Here is a 25,494-nt window from a genome sequence, read left to right as displayed (position 1 = left end):
ATCTATATTTATAGTTATGATCAACCAGAACCTTTTAAACCTACTAAATATAGTGACACTAAACTGCAAACAAATTAACTACATTATCTGATGGATTACATTTGCTTTCCTTACGTTTTCTGCACCTCTTTCCTTTTCTCAATTCTTTCCGCTTCTTGTTTTGACGACCTTTCTAACTCTTTCTGTTCCCTGTCGCCACCACCTTGCATATATTTTAAAATAGAACCCTTTTCCATTTTAATATTTCAGACAAACTTTTACTGAAAGACACGCTTGATTGACAAACGGTTACAATATGGTGAATTTTGCCTAAGGCTTCTGATAAATATTAATCATTATTTTTTCTGTTTATTTTTAATTAAATATAAGAAGTATTATAATTAACCGTGATGTATTATTGTTTTATTGATATTTACATTAAAATTCACGGAATGACCAATATATTTAACAGTTTTATTCACTTTAAATCTATTAGCTAAGAGCACTGACAACCACGAAAAGAGCGCAGCCGATTTCGAGAATTATTGTGTCCGTGACGTCATTTTTCATTGTCAAAACAAAAGTGCAGTTTCTTTGTGTACTAAACTTATTTTTTTGTTCGAAAAATTGTTAGCAATTTGTATCGTTGTGGAAGGAGTTCTGGAACTGAATTTATATTTCTCAACTTGAAAAACAGCACTCGCCCTGGTCGGTCGAGTATTTAACAAATTTTACTCGCTCAGACCGTCAACTTCACTCGCATATGCGAGCAGTCGAGTGGATTCTTCAACCCCTGTGACCTACTTGACACCGATCAGACAGGATTAATGAATGAAATCTTCAGGTGTAAAGACACACCTTTGCATTGGACCAATGAAATCCCTCGTGTGTTTACAATGTCTGTTAGTTGAAATGTATGTAAACAAAGGTTTCAAATGGCGCTGGACAGTTAGTTTTGATGCATAATGCAACGTTTTATTGAATTATGGTATCGAGGTCCGTGAACTTTGCAGGAAAAATGTCCTTTACTCAGTGAAGATTTCATTCATTTATCCTGTCTGATCGATGTTAAGTAGGTCACGCAAGTTGTGTATCGTGTTATTTCTTAAAAGTTGACCCAGCATTTGTAAAACTATTGCAAGACATGTACATTTCCAGAAAAGAAATTCATTTTTTCGTTGAATAAGACCGAGATCGTGAAAATCGCTGCACAATTTATTAAATTATGGCTGTTCAAAGCGATGCACCCCATTTTCTGGTGATTGTGAGTTGGATACCTTGTTTGATAGTGAAATTTTGTTTTCAGAAATTAATTTTTCGTTTTAATATGATTATTTATCATTCAAAATGATAATTTCACTAATTAATATCATAGCCACACGCTAACCACCTGTGATTTTAATGTCTTATTATTAAAAAGAAGGGTTTATTTATGAAAAGTATGCAACATTACAATTTTTGTGCAACATTTACAAATATTTATCATCAAAGCTGAGCTAGAAATTAATAAGTTCAAACCATTGATGTCATACATTCAGAATATTTAATTGTTTTTCAGGGCTTTCCCCTAGGAAGTGGCACCTTGACTCTTGCAGAAAATATTTAATAACTTCATTATTTTCAATAATAACCATAAAAGTGATGACATATTAAAACATCTGGTACATAATAAGCAGATAAAGCCGTGAACTTTTCATGACTCTTGCTTCATATCAATATAGGCCCAAACAAATTGATTAGATGTTTGACTGATTTGCAGAAATTGCCCCACTTAAACAAATAAATAAAAACAAATCAACATTTTTTTTATTGCGGCCTTACCGGTCAATTTTTCCACACATCCAACGTTAAAAAGAAAAGCTTTTTTAAAGGCTGTTTAAAGAATACATCTATTTTACAACACAGACTATATACTTAATATACTTTTACAGTCACAAAGAATGACAAAAAATGGCCAGATTGTATAAGAAGGAAACTATGTACAACATATAAATATAAGATTTTTTTCCCCAATACATATCTACCTTTTTTTTAATCAATGCTTTTCGCTGGCCTTTGATAATATCATAAATAGAATGAAAATAATTTAGTTTTTATTGTTCTTGCTTGGTCTGATTTGTTTGGGCTAAATTTTGACCAACTGATTTGTTCTGGCTATAACAGAGATAAGATATCATTCTCGTGCACTGCAGGTCTTGGACGCGGAAGCCGACAATGTGTTAGGGGATGGTGGCAACCCTGGCGATATAGAAGACCTCATTGAGCAGTTGGAGGACCTCAGTGACAGTGACCCTGACCTGGACACCATGAGTGTCATGTCCACTCCAAAACCAAGGCTCAGGTGGGTTACCTGGACACCATGAGTGTCATGTCCACTCCAAAACCAAGACTTAGGTGGGTTACCTGGATACCAAGAGTGCCATGTCCACCCCAAAACCAAGGCTCAGGTGGGTTACCTGGACACCATGAGTGTCATGTCCACCCCAAAACCAAGGCTCAGGTGGGTTACCTGGACACCATGAGTGTCATGTCCACTCCAAAACCAAGGCTTAGGTGGGTTACCTGGACACCATGAGTGTCATGTCCACCCCAAAACCAAGGCTCAGGTGGGTTACCTGGACACCATGAGTGTCATGTTCACCCTAAAACCAAGGCTTAGGTGGCTTACCTGGACACCACGCATGTCATGTCCACCCCAAAACCAAGGCTCAGGTGGGTTTACTCGGACACCATGAGTATCATGTCCACTCCAAAACCTATGCTCAGGTTGGTTACCTTGACTCCATGAATGTCATGTCCACTCCAAAACCAAGGCTCAGGTGGGTTACCTGGACACAAGAGTGTCATGTCCATTTCAAAACCTATGCTCAGGTGGGTTACCTGGACACCATGAGTGTCATGTCCAATCCAAAACCTATGCTCAGGTGGGTTACCTGGACACCATGAGTGTCATGTCCATTCCAAAACCAAGGCTTAGGTGGGTTACCTGGACACCATGAGTGTCATGTCCATTCCAAAACCAAGGCTCAGGTGGGTTTTCTGTGTGTGTTGTATTTTAATTTCAGCCCTTAGTTATATTCATGCTATTATTTTAGTTTTGTGGCTTTAGACAAGTTTTAATACTTGCGTGAATTTGATAAGAATAATCTTTATTTTCAGACATTTATAGCTGGTATCTGTGATACAACATACATATGAGCTGCCCTCTGTGCAAAGAGGGTTTAATGCACGTGTGTAAAGTGTCGTCCCAGATAAGCCTGTTTAGTCGGCACAGGCTGATAAGGGACAACACTTTCTGCCTAAACTGGATTTTGCGGAGAGAAGACTTTCTTTAAATGAAAGATATCATAAAAGTGGAAAGTGTCGTCCCTGATTAGCCTGCTGCAGATGCACATGCATTTAACCCCATTTTCACAGAGCATGGCCCATATGAGATTGAAGATACATTTTGTTACATCTTACAACATATATTTGCCGCATTTCTGTAAAAGATATGTATTACGCTTCTTTTGTTAGCATGCGTCCCATATTTGGGTGAAAATTAATGTCCACATTTGATTTATGATAAGACATGTTCCATAATATTGTTTTTTTCAAAGTTTTTTCTCAAATGTTCCTGAGTTTTCATTTCATTTGTTTTCAGACCTTTCTTCACTGGAAAAGGCAGTACTCATGACATAGATTGTCAGAGTCTAACAGTAAGTAAAGTAACTAAGACCGAATTTGAGTAGGCCTTCAGGTGTACAGATGGTTGTAACTTGACCCCAAAAATGTGGTTGGATGAGGATATACATGTTGCCTTAAATTCTTTTAATAGAACCTATATACATTGTCTATTAATTCATGTGAGAAATAATGTTTAAATTCATACTTATGAAAATTGACATAAGTTCAAAATACCACATGATTTTTACAATTTTGACGAATGTTAAAAATTAAAAATATTGATTCTCATGTTGAAGACAGTGTTTAGTTAGTTTGTAAATCATTTCCTGGTTATGAAGCCTTGAGGAAGGTGGTTGTAATGTAAATTGTAAGAAGTCTTATTGATTGAAAAATAGCATTAATATGCAATCATATTTATGGAAATTTATTTTTTTGTAGTAAGTTTTATTGCTTGAATGTTTATGACAATCTAGTGTTGTTATCTGTGTGGTTATTTTTGTGATTATAGAAATTGGTATTCAGTTTAAATCATCTGTCATGTCAAAAAGAATGATCCATTGTTGCAGTGCTGATGGATTTAAATGTCACAATTGTTAATGAAATATAGTTTTCAGGGATGTCATGCATCAAATCAGAGAATCATACTCTTGTCATGTCTGCATGTTTTAAAAGTAGAGCGCAGTCCTGGTGTACTTATTCGTATTTATTTTGCTCCCAAGACAGCTTTCAGTTTTAGAAAACACTGTTTATATTATTTTCTTATTCACAAATAAGACATGAACTTTACCCTCTAAATTCAGTATGAATATTTTTCAAATTGTTATTGTTTGAAGCAATACAAAAGTTTACATTTAACCCTTTTCCCCATAAAAAGCAAAGTGAAAATGGCTTTTGAAACCAGCACAAAAACCACAACAGCATGTTAGTAACTGGCAGTCTGTTCAGGTTTTATGCTGTTTGCTGCTCATCAGTAAATAAGGATTGAAAATGAAACCTTTAAATCTTGGATTTAGTAAGAAAGGCTTTTAATAAAATTGAGCTTTCTGAGGGACTACAAATGCGTACAAATACGTATCTAAGTGGTTATAAAGTAAGGTTATCTTTTGATGAGCCTTAGTAATTTTGGGTTATCTGGGGTGTACCTTACATATGACTGGTTGTTGTTTATATATTTATTTTACAACAGGAGGATACTTTACGAGCAAATGTAAACAGTGACGACAGTTCTAATAGCCAAGCCGTAAGTGTACTAATTTCTCATTGGTTGCTTGTAGCTGTGTGACATATTATTTCTTACATGTTGAGTTACTCTTTTCATTTCAGTTTAAAATTGCATTGGAAAGTACCTTGATTTCGGTATGTCTTGATCTTGAAAACAAGAATCAGCAAGCTACCCAAAGATGTCTTATACCTTTCCTGCAAATTATTTTAACAGGTCATTATATACACACACCCTCCCTGTTACGAAGTAAACGGGGGAGGCAATATTCTGGAATCAAAATGGACATCTGTCTGTTTGTTTGTCTGTCTGTCTGAATGTAGACACACATGTATCTGGGAAACTCCTACACTTTTTAATGTGCAACTTCCAACGTTCCACTTGCTTGGATTTTATGAAGTTGGGCATGTGTAATTTTTTTTAGAAGGACAACAGGTATGCTGCATTTTCAACTAAAAATTAATGTAACATTATTTTAACAATAGATTTTAAGATTTTATTGACAAAACTATACATGCTCAAAACTGCAACAGCCAAATGTGTTATATTTGGTATGTGAACTTGTATGTTGGCCTTTGAGTTTAGTCAAACATAACCTTGGAGTATTTATTGACAACACCAGGTGGTAAAATTATTTATATAGAATAATAGCAAATCAACTTTAAAAATCTTGTCCTCTGAAACCACAAGGCCCAAAGGTTTATACATTTAGACTGTAGCATTGTATTGTGTTTCTTTGCAAACTTTATTCAAATAATTCATGCTCCTTGGGTTATAACTGGCCATGCCACAGGGTCAATTTTAATTGCTTCAATTTGTTAAATATTATAACATGCAGCAGCCGGCAAAAGGAAAGGGGAGGGCTAAGGTACTCATCACTTATGTGATAGTCATTTTGAGCTGATGCTGTGTATAAGAGAATCCATTTCATTTTAAACTAATATTTTCTTTTTTGTCACTGCTGTTTTAAAGTGAACATATTATTCACTCACAAAGGATGTGTGGTTTGCAACACAGTTTTTAGATTAAGCTTAAATTCTTCATGTAATTATGCAATGTATCATGCTATTGCATTTAAATAGAACCACCTTATGAAATAATTCATGATTTGCATATACAGCAAATTGTTTTAAAACTACATGTATGCATGTTCATTTTTACTTATTTACAAAGTTTGAACTTTTGTTCCATCAGTTATCTGTCACATGCTTCATGTAAATATTTTAGCTCATTGTTTTTATATATGACTTCATTAAACTTGATATATATATATATATATATGTTTATTGTCTGTATAAATAGTACTGTCTTCTTCTGGTTGGTCACTATATTTTTAGTGGGTTAATGAAAACAAGCAAAAATGAAATTTATTTTTATAAACCTATTCGTATCATGCAATCAATTATCGTCATTCTTACCACGGGAAAGTCGATTATTTATCGGTATTGGAGGCATATGTGAGAAATGCAATTGACTCACTTATCTGCTTGTCAAATATGATATGCCAGCTGTGTTCTTGTGAAAATATATCACATATAGCCATGAATGTCAATGCAAAGAGACAATCTCAGGTATTTGGAAATAATCCTCAAATAATGTTTAGTTCATAAACTTGAGTTTACAAGTGCTGTGACAGGTAACTGGCTAAGTGTATAACAAGAGCTTGCAGTTTTCTTCATTTCGTTAACCATTGCATGTGAGTATTTTCATATTAATGGCTGCTTTCCCAACAGGAACGCGACACAGATCCTGAAATATTAGAGGCTCCCATGTCCACTAGTTTAGACGTTCCAACTTGTAGGGAACCAGTAAAATCAGAGGTATTATACCAGCTTTCATGTTTGTGCACCAATTTGCTATTGTTATGAGACAAATGTTTTTTGGGTTCACTGGGCTCGGTGTGACTGCTGTTTGTATGGTTTCAAAAGTAAAGCTTACTGAAAATTGTGTTCTGTGCCAATAATGTTTTCGAATGGATAGCTAATGATTTGTTATCCCCAGTAAAAGGCGGAGGGATATAGAATGGGCATTGTCTGTCAGTCCATCCGTCTGTCCATTACAAACGTTTCAGGGCTATATATTAGACACTATAAGATATCCACCTGAAACTTCATGGTTGTATAGATATGATTGAGGAGAAGTGCCATAGCACAAGAACCATGACCAAAATCTTTCTTAAATAGGAGTTAATGCCCTTTGTTTGTTTGTATGATGTAACTTTTCAGGGCTATATCTGAGATAACAATACACAATTTATACTTGAAACTTAATGGATGTATTGATAACAATCAGGAAAAGTGCTCATGAGGAGAATTGCCGTGCACAAAAACCAAAACCCTACACTTCTTAAATAAGAGTTATTGCTCTGTTGTTCTTATATGATGTAAATGGTCAGGGCTATATCTGAGATATAATACAAGATTTCTTAATGAAACTTCATGTGTTAATTGAATGAGGAGCATTGAAATGCATGAAAGCATTAACCCTACAATTAAGTATTTTTTGTATAGGATTATACCGCATATCAAGCGATTTTCACCCATCCATAGACAAATTTGCTTGTTTGTATCATATTGCTCGAAGCGGACATACAGCTTGGAAAAGTGATCAGTAACCAATACACTATATGAAATATTGTTAGCCCATTTTTTCAATAAAATAGCAAGCTAGGCTACATGACCTGATGTGGGTGTCCGAGCTAGCTAAACTTTTTTTATAAACCTCGTTCAAACTTATTTCATTTATGCCCCATATTGAAATAAGACAAGTTTGGCAACACTTTGTTATTATATACATAAGCTATAAAGACAGGTCGCACCTCATCAAATTCAGAATTTGCCATTAAACTAAATATGTACCTAACTTATACCAAGAAGTCCACCCTCTCTTTGAATTGCTTATTGGATTGGTAGGGTCAAGGTCACTGTAAATTAAAAAAAGCATTAATACCTATTCAAAACCTAGATTTGGATTGCATATGGGGTGGGTATGGTCAAGGTAGTTTTGAGTAAATATAAAGACAAATATTCCGCTCAATAACTCAAACATGACTTTAGCTATTGTACTGGAACTTAATATATTAATACCTATTATCCAGTCTTTGCTATGGTTGCATAAGGTCAATGTCACAATTACTTAAAATAAAAAAGGGATTCTGCTTAGAAACTCAAAAACAAATTAAGCAACTACATACATAGATTCGTTAAATCAAAACTCTCATTGAGATTTCAGATGATGGTCAAGGTTACTTTTACTGTTAAGACTAAATACTTAATATGGATGAATGGTTTCTGCTATATAACTCCATTACTAATAATTATATGCAAAATTATTTCTTAACCCTTTCCCACTTAGAAGCAAAGTGAAAATGGCTATGTGCAAACAGCATAAAACCAGAAAAGCCTGCGAGTGACTCGCAGTCTGTTCAGGTTTTATGCTGTTTGCTGCTCACCAGTTTCTTAGGGTTGGAAATGATGCCTTTAAAATTTGAATCTAGTAAGAAAGGTCTTTAATTAAATGTTACTTTCTGAGGGACTACAAATGCGTCAAAATACGTATCTAAGTGGTAACGGGTTTAATACCTCTCTTAGTGGTAAAGGGTTAAATATGTATCTAAGTGGTAAAGGGTTAAATACGTATCTATGTGGTAAAGGGTTAAATACGTATCTAAGTGGTAAAGGGTAAAATACGTATCTAGGTGGTAAAGGGTTAAATACGTATCTAAGTGGTAAAGGGTTAAATACGTGTCTAAGTGGTAAAGGGTTAAATACGTATCTAAGTGGTAAAGCTTTAAATACGTATCTAAGTGGTAAAGGGTTAAATACGTATCTAGGTGGTAAAGGGTTAAATACGTATCTAGGTGGTAAAGGTTTAAATGCGTATCTAAGTGGTAAAGGGCTAAATACGTATCTAGGTGGTAAAGGGTTAAATACGTATCTAAGTGGTAAAGCGTTAAATACGTATCTAAGTGGTAAAGGGTTAAATACGTATCTAGGTGGTAAAGGGTTAAATACGTATCTAGGTGGTAAAGGGTTAAATACGTATCTAAGTGGTAAAGGGTTAAATACGTATCTAGGTGGTAAAGGGTTAAATACGCTTCTAAGTGGTAAAGGGTTAAATTCCTGATATCCATATTCAGCATGGGATTGCATAACAGTGGTCAAGGTCACTGTTAGTGGATATTGAAGAATTGTTCTCCTTTAGTTGAATTTATCAATTGTAATGAAACTGTTACTGTTAACATGGATTCCTTATCCCCAGGGATTGGAGTAGGATGGATGTGATCTAGGTCATAGTTACTGATACTAAATAAAGAAAAATGGTGTTTGCTTAATCTTGGGAATGAATTGAGCTGTTGTGATGCAAGCATATTAATATATTGTAGAACGTCTTCATTTTGTTTGCATCAAGGTCAATGTCACTGCTTATAAATATAGCAAAATGGTTTCTAGTCAAAATTAAGGTTTATGTTTCTTGAGGATAGATTTTTTGTTAAAAATATCGTAAATAACTTTCTTACTATACAAACAGGTTTGTTTAGAGGCAAATATCGCCAGAAACTGTAACAAGGACAAGAAAAATCAAGTTGGCTGCCCTCCCACAACTCTTGTTTTTGTTTTTTTTGTTGTTTTTTCATGTAATTTTCACGTATGTATTGCTTATCTTTTATTCAACTGCAAGGTGTTTGTCATCTATGTTTGTATCACTTTTCTTAAGATTTATTAAATCAAGTTATAGGAGAGGTATTGGTAATATTGTTGTGCAAATCTTAAATAGTTTTCTTGTTAAGTTTCTTTTTTTACTATGATCAAATTAAAATATTAAAAGTGTTTTATTATTTTGTATTCTTTGATATTCTTTAACATTTATAACAAAGAACATTTTGAGCAGGTATACTTTTAATTTTCAAAGTTTTTCAGAACTAAATAAGTTTATAAAAGAAAATCTATCTGATGCAGTAGATATTTTCATATGTGGCAATTGTGTAGTTTGTTTTTCCATATGATCTAAAGTTTGACGTGATACTGCTGCATACCAAATTCAGTTCTTAAGTATACCATTGATACTAATACCGGGATATTGTTCTGAATGTGATTGTTCTTTGCAGTCTTTTCAAACGCAATTAATTTTAACTTATTATCTTAGAAAATGTTATATGTCATTTAACAAATTACTTAAATGTTAAATTTCACTAATAATTATTTCACTTCTAAATTAAAACATTCAATATTTCTCCAAATCTATGTTTCATGTTTCTATCTTGTTATTGTGTTGTAGCTGATTATTCTTTAAGCCAAGTCATGTCTCAATCATACTTATATCTGAAACGACCATCAGTTCATATTGATAACACATTGTATAACAATAAATGGTTTCACAATTCTGCATCTTGCATACTCACATTGGCGTGGTGGAATTTGTAGCCTTATAAGCGTAACTCACACCCGCAAACACTGAGCACTCTGCAGAAACCCCCGATACAACGTGAGCGGAGCACCTCATATAAGGAGAAGGCGGAGAAAAAGTCAAACCGTCCTTTGGATCGTTGCAATAGCACTGGCTGGGTAGACCAGTCGGTTAGTAGACTGGTAGTCGGACAACTCTCGTGTGACACTGTCTGAAAGTCTTGTGGCTACGGTTTTTATACTTGACTTTAAAGCTTATAATTCTTGTGGCTAGGGTTTTAATGGTTGACTTAAAAGCTTGAAATTCTTGTGGCTAGGGTTTTATTGTTAGACTTAAAAGCTTGAAATTCTTGTGGCTAGGGTTTTATTGTTAGACTTAAAAGCTTGAAATTCTTGTGGCTAGGATTTTAATGTTTGACTTTAGAGCAAGATCTAAGGTGATAATTTTTTGTTCTTTATTAAAGGATAGGGTTAGCATAGACAAATCTGCTGTTTCCTTTCTGATTTTATTTCTTTGTAAGATGTTTTTAAACCCCACACATGAGGTAGAGGGTAGTATTCTAGATTCATTTTTGATGTCTATCTGTCTGTAGATACAAGCTTGTACAATAAAGTCTTTCTACACTTTTGATTGTAAAAAAATATAGCTATCATTAATTTTTCCTTATAAAATGTAATTATACCCCCATTACCATTGGTAATGCGGGCTATATAGGAGTCACTTTGTCTGTCGGTTGGTCTGTCGGTCCCGAAGATTTCATCAGATCTTCACCAAACTTGGTCAGAAGTTGTATCTAGACGATGTCTAGGTCAAGTTTGAATATGGGTCATGCCGAGTCCAAAACTAGGTCACTGGTTCACTTAGTGCGTTTTAAACGGAAAGTTTGTTGGGACCATAACTAGTCTATGTCATTTATTGTTAGATTTTAAAATGATCTTGGTACATTTGTTCACCATCATGGGACGGTGTGTCATGCGAAAGAAGTACGTTGATATCTCCAAGGTCAAGGTCACACTTGGAGTTTAAAGGTCAAAATGCCCATAAATGAGCTTGTCTGGGCCATAACTTCGTCATTTATTGTGAGACTTTAAAATCATTTGGCATATTTGTTCACCATCATTGGAAGGTGTTTCATGCGAAAGAATAATGTTGATATCTCCAAGGTAACATTTTGAGTTCAAAGGTAAAAAACGATCTTGTCCGGGCCATAACAATGTCGTTCATTGTGAGATTTTAAAATCATTTGGAACATTTGTTCACCATTATTTGACAGTGTGTCATGCAAAAGAATTACTTTAGTATCTGCAAAGTCAAGGTCACACTTTGAGTTCAAAGGTCAAAGATGGCCATAAATGATATTGTCCGGGCCATAAGTATATTATTCATTGTGAGATTTTAAAATAACTCGGTACATTTGTTCACAATCATTGGATGGTGTGTAATGGGAAAGAAGTACGTCAATATCTCCTAAGGTCAAGGTCACACTTTGAGTTTAAAGGTCAAAAATGGCCATAAATGATCTTGTCCGGGCCATAACTTTGTCGTTCATTGTGAGATTTTAAAATTACTAGGTACATTTGTTCACAATCATTGGACGGTGTGTCATGCGAAAGAATTGCGTTGATATCTCCAAGGTCAAGGTCACACTTGGAGTTAAAAAGTCAAAAATGGCCATAAATGAGCTTGTCTGGGCCATAACTATGTCATTCATTGTGAGATATTAAAATTACTCTGTACATTAATTTTGTTCACTGTCATTGGACGGCGTGTCATGCGAATGAATTCAAGAGCAAAGGTTAAAATGGCCATAAATTATAATGGCATAATAATTTTATAAAAATCGCCATTAATTAGCTTCTCTTGTTTTGTGAAGACAGCATGCACAATATTTTGTGTCAATGCAGCATGTGGGGGTATACGTCATGTCTGTGACAAAGCTCTAGTTGTGAAAGTGAAAATTCTACTGTCAAATGTAAAAACTTAATACATAAAGTTATAATCCTAGAAGTTCCATAAACTTAGGAATATGACTTGCTACATATTGCAACATGTGTTGATGGGGGTATTTTTCAAAACTAAGATGGCAATAAAGAAATTTTTATTCCAGCCACAAGTTCTAGTTCTTTTTTAAGTCTGGTGATGGGACAGGTCTCTTTTGAAGCTTTTCTGTTTTCAGTAGTATGTTAGTTAATACTTTGTTCGTAAAAAGTATTAAATTAGATCTGTTAAGGAATAGGTTTTTTTGTGACTATAATATTTATTATGCTTAACAACTTAGTAATATTGCTTGCATATTTTGAAAGCAACAATATGAATGACTCTTGCACAGGAATATACATATTAATGGCTGTTTACCACATTGATCATTTAGACACAAGGTTCAGACAATGTCCCATGCTTCCCTATACACAGTGCTATAACTTCACACTTGCTGGCTTTTTGTTTTGCACCTGTAATCTAGTTCATCAAGAACACCTTCATATCAACTGGCTGTGTGACCTTGTTTAATTCTGATTAGTTTGCGTGTGAACATGGAAATATAACTTCATTTGCCCGATTAGCATAGAGAACGATGAGATATTTGAATTTAATTTAAATTCATTGAATCTTCTTAATAGTCTTTTTGTATCAGAGTTTGTTAGTTTGTTTAAAGGTTTCAACACTTAATTTGATGAGCAATACAATAAAATGCAAAAGAAATCCTATTTTCCATAATTGATCACAAGGTTGTAAGATAAGTGATGTGACTAGCTTGATATTCACTCTGTACACTTTAAGCAAGCACTGCACAAGCTTTGCTAGACTAACCAGCGTTTCATTTTACAGCAAATATTTATTCTATTTGGGCTGTGCTCTGTGAAAAAGGGGTTTAATGCATGTGCGTAAAGTGTCATCCCAGATTAGCCTGTGCAGTACAACAGGCTTATCAGGGAAGAAACTTTCTGCTTTTATGATATTTTTTGCTTTAAGAAAGTCTCTTCTCAGCAAAAATCAAGTTTAGGGGGAAAGTGTCATCCCTAATTAGCCTGTACAGACTGTACAGGCTAATCTGCAACAAAACTCTACGCACATGCATTAAACCCCCTTTTCACAGAGCGTGGCTCATTTATTCTGTTGTGCCTTCCAGAAATATACTCTTAGTGCTTTGTGGTGCTTGATGGCCGTACATGCCAAAGATTGATTACAGCACAGCAAGCTGTATATGCACACCACTAGACTGTACATGTATATTGATGTCTCCTTATGAAGTATTGTCTGATATGTTATAACTTGCAATGGGATAAAGATATGTCTTATTCTCAGTTGATTTTTGTTGGCTCATGCTTGCACTAAAAATGTATTGCCAACGAGTATGTTTATTAGCCAGTCTCTGGGAAAACCATGTAGTCTCAATGGTCACGTTGGAAGTGAAAAATCAAAGGAACATGATTGGTTCATTTTGGGTCCATTTTAAACCACCAAACATCTCTTTTCATGATAATGGCATAACACAAAAAATTGATGTATTACATGAAGCAAAGTCATCATTTATTTTTATTTTCTTAAGGACTAAATTTGTATCAGTGTTCTGATTTGTTTTTAGAACAAGTATGGTAGCAGTAAATATGATATATACTTGCCTTAAGAAATTGATATTAAAACAACTAACCTTTGTATGGCAGATTATGTATAAATAAATTATAAAAGCTATACAATGTCATGGATGTGTATATCATTATATTTATGTGACAAACTCAAGTTCTTGGTACTATTGACCTTAAATTTGGACACAGACGGCATAGATTCTGGTACAAACCATTTCTCATTAATACTGCGTATAGATAGAAGTTTCTTCACATATAACAAGTATGTAAAAAATAGGTCAATCATTTTGGTATTGAAAGTTATTGTTTAATATAACCAAATTGTTACTTGTTTGTTCTGTTATGTTCACAATAGTGTTTATGCCTCTGGCAGGGTGGCATGTAGTAGTCACACTGTCTGTCCATCTTTCTGTCTGTAAGTCCGTTCGTCTAGCATTCTGTTTCCAGATTTTTTTTCCTTAACACTTTGAGATATTTACCTGATTTTTGGTATGTGAGTGTATTTCCGTGACTCACAGATCAATTTGAGTTTTGTTCTTGTCCATTGACAAAGTAACTGGCCTTGTACTTAACAATTTTCTCAAAAATAACACTTTTCCGGATTTTTTGTTGCAAAACACTTTCAGATATTAACCTAATTTTTGGTGTGTGAGCTTAGCTGCATTACTTTCAGATCAAGGTTGATTTTCAGATCAAGGTTGATTTTTTTATGCTCCCCCATAATTAATTTTGGGGGAAGCATATAGTCGCCGCTTTGTCTGTCCGTCCGTGTGTCCGTCCGTCCGTGCACAATACACTGCAACTCCAATATATCGCGGTTGAAGGGGTCCAAAGCTCGCGACCGTGATATATCCGGCGCGCGATATAAATTGTCAGTTTATGTATGCATGTATATGTATACATTAGCATCATTATGCAATCTCAAAACACGCTATTTACCAACCTTATTCAAGTTTGTGTTATATCCATATGTCATTAATTGGTATAACACAAAACATTATTCCATGTGAGTATTTTCAAATGCGTATAATTAAATTTTTAATCCGAAAAACATTGCCGAGTTTTATTGTTCAAGAAAGCATGCACAAATTAGACCCATGTACAATATGACGTCATTCATTTCTCATGAAAAGCATGCACAGCATGGGGTTTAATAGTAGAGCATTGTGACTAACTGATCTATATTGTATACTGTATCTAACGCACACAGATTGTCGAGATAGGTCAGTATTGAATTGTGACATTTACTGTTATAATTGTGTACACCATCATGTGTGCACTGGTGCGTTTGGGCAGTTCAAAGCAAATTCAATAGAGAATTGTAACACCCGAAATGACCTGTCATGTTTGACAAATGGGCCTTTTGTTTATCGCAGTACACAGGTGTTAATGTGATGTACAATGTAAGCAAACAATCTGGTCAAAACTGGATTATGACTGTTGGATTAAAGTTGGTGAAAAAAGGGAAAAATACTTGCTTGAAACGGATTTTAATGCATCAAATTCTCAGATAAAAACATTTTATTTAAGGATTATGCTCGTCAGATTTTTGGGAGCCATAGCCGATTCGCGATATATTGGACAACGCAATATAACGGACCGTGATATATTGGAGTTGCAGTGTATTTGTCTGAGCTATTTCTCAGCAGCTAATGACTGGAATTCAATGAAACTTTATGGGAAGCTTCACTACCAAGAAGAGATGTGCATATTATCAGCGAGTTCTGGTCAGATGATTTTTCACAGAGTTATGGCCCTTTAAATTTTTTATAAAATAAATCTTGTCCCCCCCAACTACTGTGCCCTCAAGACTTTTCCTTTTATCTGAATATATAGTGCAATATTGTGACAAAAAAAAACCTTTGGGGAGCATCACCCGTCTCCGACGGTTTCTTGTTTTACATAGGTGGAGTTTTGAGACAAAAATTGAATGAGGGTGCATATTTGCACAATGGACACATATCTTGTTTTTTTTAAATAAATCCTTGCACATAGCTTGGCTTGACTAATGCCATGTATTTGGATTGAGTATGATTACAGAGCAGAAATGTGTGCACATGTTTCTATTGATATTTATACCCCCACAAACGAAGTTAAGGGGGGTATATAGGAGTGAACTCGGTCGGAAGGTCGGTCGGTAGGTCGGTCGGTCAGTCTGTTGGTCTATCTGTCGGTCCGTATTAAGTGTCCGCTCTCTTATTCAAGTAGTTTTCATCCGATCTTCACCAAACTTGGTCAGAAGTTGTATCTACATGATGTCTAGGCCAAGTTCGGACATGGGCCTTGCCGGGTCAAAAACTAGGTCACGGGGTCACTTAGTGCGTTTTAAACATTCAGCATGTTGTCCGCTCTCTAATTCAAGTAGCTTTCATCCGATCTTCACCAAACTTGGTCAGAAGTTGTATCTAGATGATCTTAAGGCCAAGTTCGAACATGGGCCTTTCCGGGTCAAAAACTAGGTCACGAGGTCACTTATTGCGTTTTTTAACATTCAGCATGGTGTCCTCTCTCTTATTCAAGTACTTTTCATCCAATCTTCACCAAAATTGGTCAGAAGTTGTATCTAGATGATCTGAAGGCCAAGTTCGAACATGGGCAATGCCAGATCAAAAACTAGGTGACAGGGTCACTTAGTACGTTTTACACATTGAGCATGGTGTCCGCTCTCTATTTCAAGTAGTTTAAATCCGATCTTCACCACACTTGGTCAGAAGTTGTAACTAGATGATGTGTAGGTCAAGTTCGAACATGGGCCATGCCGGGTCAAAAACTAGTGTGTTTTAAACCTCACCATGGTGTCCGCTCTCTAATTCAAGTAGTTTTCATCCAATCTTCACCAAACTTGGTCAGAAGTTGTATCTAGATGATGTCTAGGTCAAGTTTGAATATGGGTCATGCCGGGTCAAAAACTAGGTCACGGGGTATCTTAGTGCGTTTTAAACCTCACCATGTTATCTGCTCTCTAATTCAAGTAGTTTTCATCCAATCCCCACCAAACTTGGTCACAAGTTTTATCTAAATGATCTCTAGGACAAGTTTGAACATGGGCCATTCCGGGCCTTAAATTAGGTCAGGGGGTCACTTAGTGCATTTTTTAACATTCAGCATGGTGTCCGCTCTCTTATTCAAGTAGTTTACATCCGATTTCACCAAACTTGGTCAGAAGTTTTATGGAACATGGGCCTTTCTGGGCCAAAAACTAGGTCAAGGGGTCACTTAGTGCGTTTTCAAAATTGAGCATGGTGTCTGCTGTTTTTTGTGAAGACCACATGCAAAATATTATGTGTCAATGCGGCATGTGGGGGTTTTCATCACGTCTGTGACAAAGCTCTAGTTGTTATTTGTAATTTCCTTCTAGATGTTATGATTCAAGAGGCATTGGGGAGCGGCATTAAGATAAAAATAGACTGATCTTATTTAAAGTTAGTGAAATATATTGATCAAATTGCATTTTTAATGTTCAGTTTTTTTCTGGTGTAAGATACCAATTTGTTCCATATAAATATTACCTGTGCCTTATGTTTGGCAGCATCTTATTTATGAAAGATAAATCACAATGACATATCAGCGTATGGAAATACATGTATACATATTTATGAATTGAGGATTTTGCTTGTGTTATAAAATTTAATAATGCATAATTCAAAGTTTGGGTGCTGATAAGATTTTATTTTGGTTAAGAAATATTTATATTAAGACAAATGGCTTCAAATGTGTGAATGTGTACCAGCACTAGGGAGTTTTTATAGTTTATGTGCATCTTGCATTCTGAAAGCGTCTTATATGTGGCTTAATAAGATAAACGATGCAAATTAGGAGGAGAGTCTTATCTACTGATGTGACTTATTGCTTAGAAATTATGGTACAAATGATGTGAAAAGCGTAAGTTGTGTTGTTTATGAACTGTTTTCGATTTAATACTGGTATTTTTCATTATTCAGTGGTATAAGAATGTTCCTGAAAGTTTTTTATGCAATGGTTATCATCTGTTCATACGCTGTAGAAGTGATGCTAATAAGATAAATGTTTAAATGGTTTACTGCACACATGAAAATTTTCATGTATTACATAATAATAGATAAACCAGTTGAGTTTGCTTTTTGAAAGTGCATGTTTTCAGAATGACCATTTATGTTTATGCATGTGAAATGCAGTCTAGCTAGTGTCCAGTCTTCTTTCATAAAAGAGAAGTTTTCTTGTTTGAGGAATGCAAAGTTTAGCTAGAAATGCATTTTGCACATTGTTAATTGCAATGAAAATCCAGTGTACTTTAATTAGTGATTGGTTAATAAGAATCTATTAATGTGAAGTTTGAACATTATAACATATTCTAGATTCTCTGTGCAAAGTTCACTCCTTATATGTTTTGTATGTCGAATACCAACAGTCCTTTTGACAAACGTGAATTAAAAGTATGAATTCATATGTAAAATTTCATTTTGATGAAGTATGTGAAGCCAAATTGATAAAAATGGTAGGACGTTACATTATAATGAGGACAGCTTGTGATGTTTGTTTTTTCAGCCCCGTAAAGTGCTGCTGGACCAGCTGAGCTCAGTTCTGGGGGCCTCGGACGACAAGCTGCCCGACAGCCTCTTCCTGGTCAACACGGCAGACTGGCAGGGCCAGGTAGGGGGTGGTGGCAGGAGAAACAAGATGTGGGTGGTGTGAAACAAGAAACATGATTGGGGGGGGGGGGTGGACAGCTTTGTGGGGGTAAAATTCAGGGCTGAATAATGGCCCAATTTCCAATCTCAAAAGCTATTTATCTTTCCAATGACTGCCAACATTCCCCATGAAGGTTATAACAAAGAAGATTAATTTAGATCATTTCCATACTACTCAGCTCTAGAAGTTTAACCTTAGTATATGTAATTTTGAAAACACTTTAATTCTCAATTTGAAAGTATTTGTTAGAAAAAAACAACAACATGACACCTATTTCCCAATTTTAGTCAAAATGACACGATTTTTCTGAATCCGAAAGGGCTCAGGCCACATTCCAAAACCGGTGGAGAAAAACACACTCTGCAAAGTAATCTTTATGTCCACTTAGATGAAACATTGTCAGCATGGACTGCATGCGCGAAAAGTGTCAACCCACTTCATCTGGGATGACACTTTCTGCTTTTATGGTATTTTATAATGACACTTTCCACATGCATTATGCCTAGATTTCCCAGAAAGAGGCTCTTGTGAAGGTGATGGGTGTTGTGTTTCAGCTGCTGGTACAGAAGCTGCAGGAGAAGCCATTGAGAGTTATCTGTACATGTTCAGAGGCAGATGTGCGGGCAGCAGTCAACGGCATCGTCTCAAAGATTCAGAAGTTGTAAGTGGCAGATGTGGCTTGTCCTGTTTGTTTAAACCTATTTATTTTAGATTGATTACATTGAAAGCCTAAGGCTGATTGAAATGCTCTTAAGTCTTTTCCTGGGACTAAGACCCAGTACTTAGTGTCTTTAGGTAAGATCGTAAGCACGCTCCCATGATAAGGATCAAACCCTCAACCTCCTGGTCCCTGGGTCGGCACCATATCCACTTCACCACGTCGAGCTGTTAGGAGGGCCTTGAAGTAACTTGTGTGAAGACGTTGTATGTTTGTTTTGACTAGTAGTGAGAATACAAATTCAATGTGACAATGATCATGGACTTTTGATTTACAGAGTTGAAATTACTGTGTACATTTTGATGCAGCATATAAGGAAACGGCTGTTGACTTGTTTTCATGTGTTGCTTATGGCAACAACAAAATAACCGGATTATTAATTTAATTTTATGCATATCTAAACTGTGTTTTATAAATGTTTGAAAATTACCTTGAAACTTACAAATACAAAGAAAAAAATATTTAAAAGGTTGTGTAAAGAACTTGAAATGCACATGATCATTAGTTTAATTGATTTAGTTGCATTACTTTGGGCTTTGGTCATTTTGGATTTTTCATTCCATTGCAGTTGCAATTTCAATTCTCGTAGTCCCCATGCCATAAAGCTTGTGATATCTGGTGGTGACTCCTACATCAACTCTGTATTGCGGCCATATGTCGAGCAGTTTGCAGCCAAATCACCAGACTGGCAGAACTATGTGAAATTTCTAGTCATACCACTAGGTAAGTGCATGAACACAGTGTCTGCCATATTCTAGGAAATCTAGGCTTAATGCATGCGTGTAAAGTGTTATCCCAGATTAGCCTGTGAATTTCACACAAGCTTATCAGTGATGACACTTTCTGTTTTTATAGAATTTTAAATTCGAATTAATTCTCTTCTAAATAAATTCCAATTAAGGGAGATAATGTCATCCCTGATTAGCCTGTGCAGAGTGCAGAGGCTGCTCTGGGACAACAATTCACGCACATGCATTAAGCCCAGTTTTCCCAGAACATGGCTTAGTGTTTTCGGTTATTAACAAGTAGGACAGGTACCGGTAATTGGGGAATTCTAAAAATCAGGTATGTGACTCTTTGACTCTTTTCAAGGTAATTTGACCTGCATCATGCAAAGATGGGTCTTATACCATATGCAGGCAGGGTAGCTCCAGCCACGCCTAAGCATCCAAAACAACATTTCGCAAGACAAAACATAATAAGCATTCAACTTTGTAATTACACAACTGCTCATCATCATATTAACATAGAAAGAAAAAAATGCTTGCAGTTTACTATAAAATATAGTAAACATGCTGTTACATGCAATAACATGCGAGTGTTTTGTTCCTATCATCCAGATTGTGCCAACTGCATGTTGGCTGATACTGTCTTACTTTCAAGAATTTTCATTTTTATGTCGATATTTGGCATGCATGTGTATCTCATGGAGCTGCACATTTTGAGTGGTGAAAGGTCAAGGTCAAGATCATCCTTCAAGGTCAGAGGTCAAATATATGTGGCCCAAATCGCTTATTTTGTAAATACTTTTGCAATATTGAAGATAGCAACTTGATATTTGGCATGCATGTGCATCTCATGGAGCTGCACATTTTGAGTGGTGAAAGGTCAAGGTCAAGGTCATCCTTCAAGGTCAGAGGTCAATTTTAATGTGGCCCAAATCGCTTATTTTATAAATACTTTTGCAATATTGAAGATAGCAACTTGATATTTGGCATGCATGTGCATCTCATGGAGCTGCACATTTTGAGTGGTGAAAGGTTGCATGTGCATCTCATGGAGCTGCACATTTTAAGTGGTGAAAGGTCAAGGTCATCCTTCAAGGTCAGAGGTCAAATATATGTGGCCCAAATCGCTTATTTTATGAATACTTTTGCAATATTGAAGATAGCAACTTGATATTCGGCATGCATGTGTATCTCACGGAGCTGCACATTTTGAGTGGTGAAAGGTCAAGGTCAAGGTCATCCTTCACAAGGTCAAGGTCATCCTACAAGGTCAAACATCATATAGGGGGACATTGTGTTTCACAAACACATCTTGTTTTTAAATAGTTTATATTTCAGTACTAATTTATCTTTCATATGACTTAAATGATTTCAAACTGGAAATTCAATAAACAAAATAATGTCACTAGTCTGGCCTTTCTAAGTTGGCACTAACAAATCTGAATTATTTGCCAAAATATTTAAAAACAGTTACCTAAGTAAACATAAAATCTGCTTTTTTGGCAATATTTTTCAAAAATATAAGTAGCCAATTCCAGTACTTTTCCTGCTGGTAACACTAATTTAGTCTGTGACTGACTGCATACATCTTCCATTGGCAGGCTCCAGTATGCTGGGCAAGTACCTGGCACATATAGACAGCACTTATGGCAACTTGTTCATGGATTACGCCTGGAAGGAAACCTTTGACAAGACAGAAGTCTCCAAACTAGGTACAAGAAATATGGGAATACCATGACCCACTACTACTGGACCTATGACAATGACTCTTCTCAATCTTTATCATAGACTAATTAGCCAAATTATTTGCCAATACACTTCAAAACTGTTTTGTTAGAACCATTTGAAATGCCATTGTGTTGGTGTCCTGACTAGTTTAAGTATTTGGTAAGTAAGCTATGACATGAAGAATTTCTGTTAAATGTTAATTAATAAATTAAATGAACCTGAAAGTTTCAAAGTAAATGTTATTGGTCTTTTGACACTGAAATTTTTCATCAAAGCTTTTATGATAGGTTTAGGTTTTTTTTGGTAGCTTGTTTCCTAAGAAATTCTTAAAGGATTTCATTTATAAACTCAAAATGCTTTATCCTATATTAGAATAGCCTTGTAGGCCAGTTTTGATAACTCTTTGTTGAACTTATGTTTCAATTTTATGAAAAGCAATATTTTTCATTTGGGTTTTTCTCTTTTTTCATTGAATTATTGACTTGATTTGAGTATTATACTTGTTATTGCAGTCTTGTTTATTTCAGCTAAGACTTGAATGACAAACCTAATATTAGCCTCGCTCTGTTAAAACAGGCTTTAATGCATGTGTGTAAAGTGTTGTCCAACATAAGCCAGTGCTATACGCACAGGCTTATCAGGGACATCACTTTCCGCCTAATTTTGATTCTCGCAAAGAAGAGATTGCTTCAAACAAAAAATACAATAAAAGTGGAAATTGCTGTGTTAGCCTGTGCTTTAAGCACATGCATTAAACCCCTTTTACTCAGAATGACGCTCATATGAATGTTTTACAGAGTCTCAAGAAGTGTACAATCGTGTGTCCAAGTATCTGAGCACAGCTGGAGGAGTGACACAGATACCCATAGCAGAGGCAATGGTCATGTGTAAAGGGAAAGGGTGAGATGGAATGTCATACAAACATGAGCTGCTGTTTCTCAAAAGGGCATAACAGTATTCAGTATAATAGTAATGTTTTTGTGGTTCATAAAGTGATTTTAAAATGATAATACAATGTTTCAAACAGTGGAAAATAAGACTGAAAATTTTTGATACTCTTCACTATTTTACTGTAAATTGGTGTAGTATGTTTGCGTCATTACATAATTATTCAAGTGTTATTCTCCAGTTGAACTGTCGAATAATATAAATTAATGGTGGCAAAAGATTAAATGTGTTGATTTTGGGTATTTTGAATCACTCTTTGTCATGCAAAATAAGGTTGTGAAAAATATTTATTATACCCCCACAAACGAAGTTTATGGGTGTATATAGGAGTGAGCTTGTCTGTCTGTCTGTCTGTCGGTCAGGTCCGTATTAAGTGTTCGCTCGCTAATTCAAGTTGTTTTCATCCGATCTCCACCAAACTTGGTCAGATGTTGTATCTAGATAATGTCTAGGTCAAGTTCGAATATGGGTCATGCCAGGTCAAAAACTAGGTCACGGGGTCACTTAGTGTGTTTTAAACATTGAGCATGGTGTCCGCTGTTTTTTGTGAAGACAACATGCAAAATATTCGGTGTCAATGCGGCATGTGAGGGTATTCGTCATGTCTGTGACAAAGCTCTAGTTTCTTTGAGCATTAGCAAATAAAAATTGAACACCGAAGGCAGAGGAATATAGGTTTCACGTATGTCTGTCAGTCTGTCTGTCCACCTGTCCACTTTCTGCCATTAAGGGCTATATCTCAGAAACTCTTTAAGATTTATCATAAAAGTTCACTGGTTCGTAGATATCGATAAATTGAAGTGCCATGCATAAGAACCATACTTTATTAAATAAGAGTTATAGCCCTTTGTTGTGTTTGTATGATGCAACTTTTCAGGGCTATATCTCACATACGATACAAGATTTCAACATGAAACTTAAGAGGTGTATAGATATTAATAAGAAGAATTAATTTTTTTTTTAAACAATAACACTACACTTATTTATTTCACAGTCATTTCCCTGTACATCCATCTGCACCCACTAATAAACAACACTTATTTTATATTGATTATCAATTCAACGAATTAGCTTACTAGTATTTTTATCCTTTAATGTAAAGGTATGCACATGGTGTTCTTCAAACTTGTAATTTAAAATAATGAATGCTGTCATTGTTTGTTTAAAACAAGTAGTATGTGTATTGTGTATTTGAAGATAATGTATATTGCAGGAGTGATGAAGAATCAAATCAAGTCTTTGTGCCATTCTTGTGTGTGAGTACTTTTCTTAAAAATCCTTCATTATAGCCTTCAGCTATTAGTATTGTACATAGAAAATCAACTCTTTACATATGGGCCCTGCACTGTGAAAAAGGGAGTTTAATGCATGTGCGTAAAGTGTTGTCCCAGATTAGCCTATACAGACCGCCTTAACTGGATTTTTGCTAAGAAGAGACTTTCTTTAAATGAACTATATATTAGGCGGAAAGTGTCATCCCTGATTAGCATGTGTGGACTGCACAGGCTAATTTGGGACGACACTTTATGCATATGCATTAAACCCCTTTTTCACAGAGCAGGACTTATATATATTCTGTTAGTAATAATTTTTATGCCCCCGAAGGAGGGCATATAGTGATCGGACTGTCCGTCCGTCCGTCAATCACACTTTGCATTTAGGTTTAAAAAAATGCTCATGACTTTCTATGTCACTTCAGATAGCAACTTGATATTTGGCATGCATGTGCATGTCATAAAGCTGCACATTTTGAGTGGTGCAAGGTCAAGGTCATCCTTCAAGGTCAAAGGTAAAAAAAACAAATCCAAGGGAAGTAATAAGCTTTAAAGGGAGATAATTATCTGTATACCTGACAAATGATAAAAAAATATAATAAATCAAAGCGGTGCAGTAGGGGGCATTGTGTTATTTACAAACACATCTCTTGTTTTTCATTTTCAATGAAATACAACTGAAGTTACAAGGGTGTAATTTTTTCCCCTTTCAGCTTATTCCTTATTTTTTAGTGCCACCATTGCTCAACAAATAGTTATAATCTTTACAGTATCTATTTAAAACATGAAGATATTAAGTTGAACCAGTAAGGTGGTTGGGGTTGTTTTTCCTAAATCACATTCCTGAGTTAAGCTTTCCCGTAGGAATTTAGTCAGTAGCAGCCTACACTAGCACAATTGCCTTCTATTGAACCTTGTCATAGGAAAACCCTGCTTAATGAATGTGCGTCAAGTGAAGTCTCAGATTAGCCTGTGCTGTCCACACAATCTTATCAGGAATGATGCTTTCATTTTATAATGGAATTTTTCTTTTTAAGGAAGTGTCTTCTATAAGAATATCCTGTTTGTGTGGAAAGTATTGGCCCTGATAAGCCTGTGCTAATCTGGGATGACACTTAGCAAAGATGCATTAAGCCCCATTTTCCAATAATGAGACAACTGTTTTTCAGGAGGTGAAGGTGGGCAATGTAGAGCTGATGATGACCAGCATGGACCTCGAGGAGCAGGCCCCCCAACAGCCGGGCACCCTCTCCAGCTCTCCACCACAGAATGTGCTCACTGTGGATAAATTGCTCTCCACACCGCCCAACACGCCCAACGTCTCTGCCATCACACCTTTCACTGGGTGAGTCACTCCTGCATGTTTTGAAGTCTGTGCCATCACACTTTTCACTGGGTGAGTCACTCCTGCATGTTTTGACGTCTGTGCCATCACACCTTTCACTGGGTGGGTCACTCCTGCATGTTTTGACATCTGTGCCATCACACCTTTCACTGGGTGAGTCACTCCTGCATGTTTTGACGTCTGTGCCATCACATCTTTCACTGGGAGAGTCACTCCTGCATGTTTTGACGT

The 25,494-nt window shown here is 35.7% G+C and overlaps 1 protein-coding gene across 3 annotated transcripts in view; it reads left to right on the top strand.

Annotated features, from left to right (window-relative positions):
- The window catches only part of LOC127873237 (phosphofurin acidic cluster sorting protein 2-like), a 46,585-nt gene that overhangs the window by 12,575 nt on the left and 8,516 nt on the right, over positions 1 to 25,494 (top strand). For 2 of the 3 annotated variants that reach the window (XM_052416999.1, XM_052417001.1), the window contains 12 exons: positions 2,172 to 2,320; positions 3,623 to 3,677; positions 4,832 to 4,885; positions 6,598 to 6,684; positions 10,288 to 10,440; positions 18,379 to 18,483; positions 19,077 to 19,183; positions 19,809 to 19,963; positions 21,570 to 21,680; positions 22,494 to 22,596; positions 23,858 to 23,900; positions 25,088 to 25,263. In XM_052416999.1, the coding sequence (XP_052272959.1) occupies positions 2,172 to 2,320; positions 3,623 to 3,677; positions 4,832 to 4,885; positions 6,598 to 6,684; positions 10,288 to 10,440; positions 18,379 to 18,483; positions 19,077 to 19,183; positions 19,809 to 19,963; positions 21,570 to 21,680; positions 22,494 to 22,596; positions 23,858 to 23,900; positions 25,088 to 25,263 (1,298 nt within the window). The remainder of the gene's footprint in view (positions 1 to 2,171; positions 2,321 to 3,622; positions 3,678 to 4,831; positions 4,886 to 6,597; positions 6,685 to 10,287; positions 10,441 to 18,378; positions 18,484 to 19,076; positions 19,184 to 19,808; positions 19,964 to 21,569; positions 21,681 to 22,493; positions 22,597 to 23,857; positions 23,901 to 25,087; positions 25,264 to 25,494) is intronic. The other variant, XM_052417000.1, reaches the window with a different exon arrangement.

This window comes from Dreissena polymorpha, chromosome 3, assembly GCF_020536995.1.
Source record: "Dreissena polymorpha isolate Duluth1 chromosome 3, UMN_Dpol_1.0, whole genome shotgun sequence".
NCBI lineage: Eukaryota > Metazoa > Mollusca > Bivalvia > Myida > Dreissenidae > Dreissena > Dreissena polymorpha.
The sequence above is the reverse complement of the archived record's forward strand: the minus strand, read 5'-3'. Positions and strand labels throughout refer to the sequence as shown.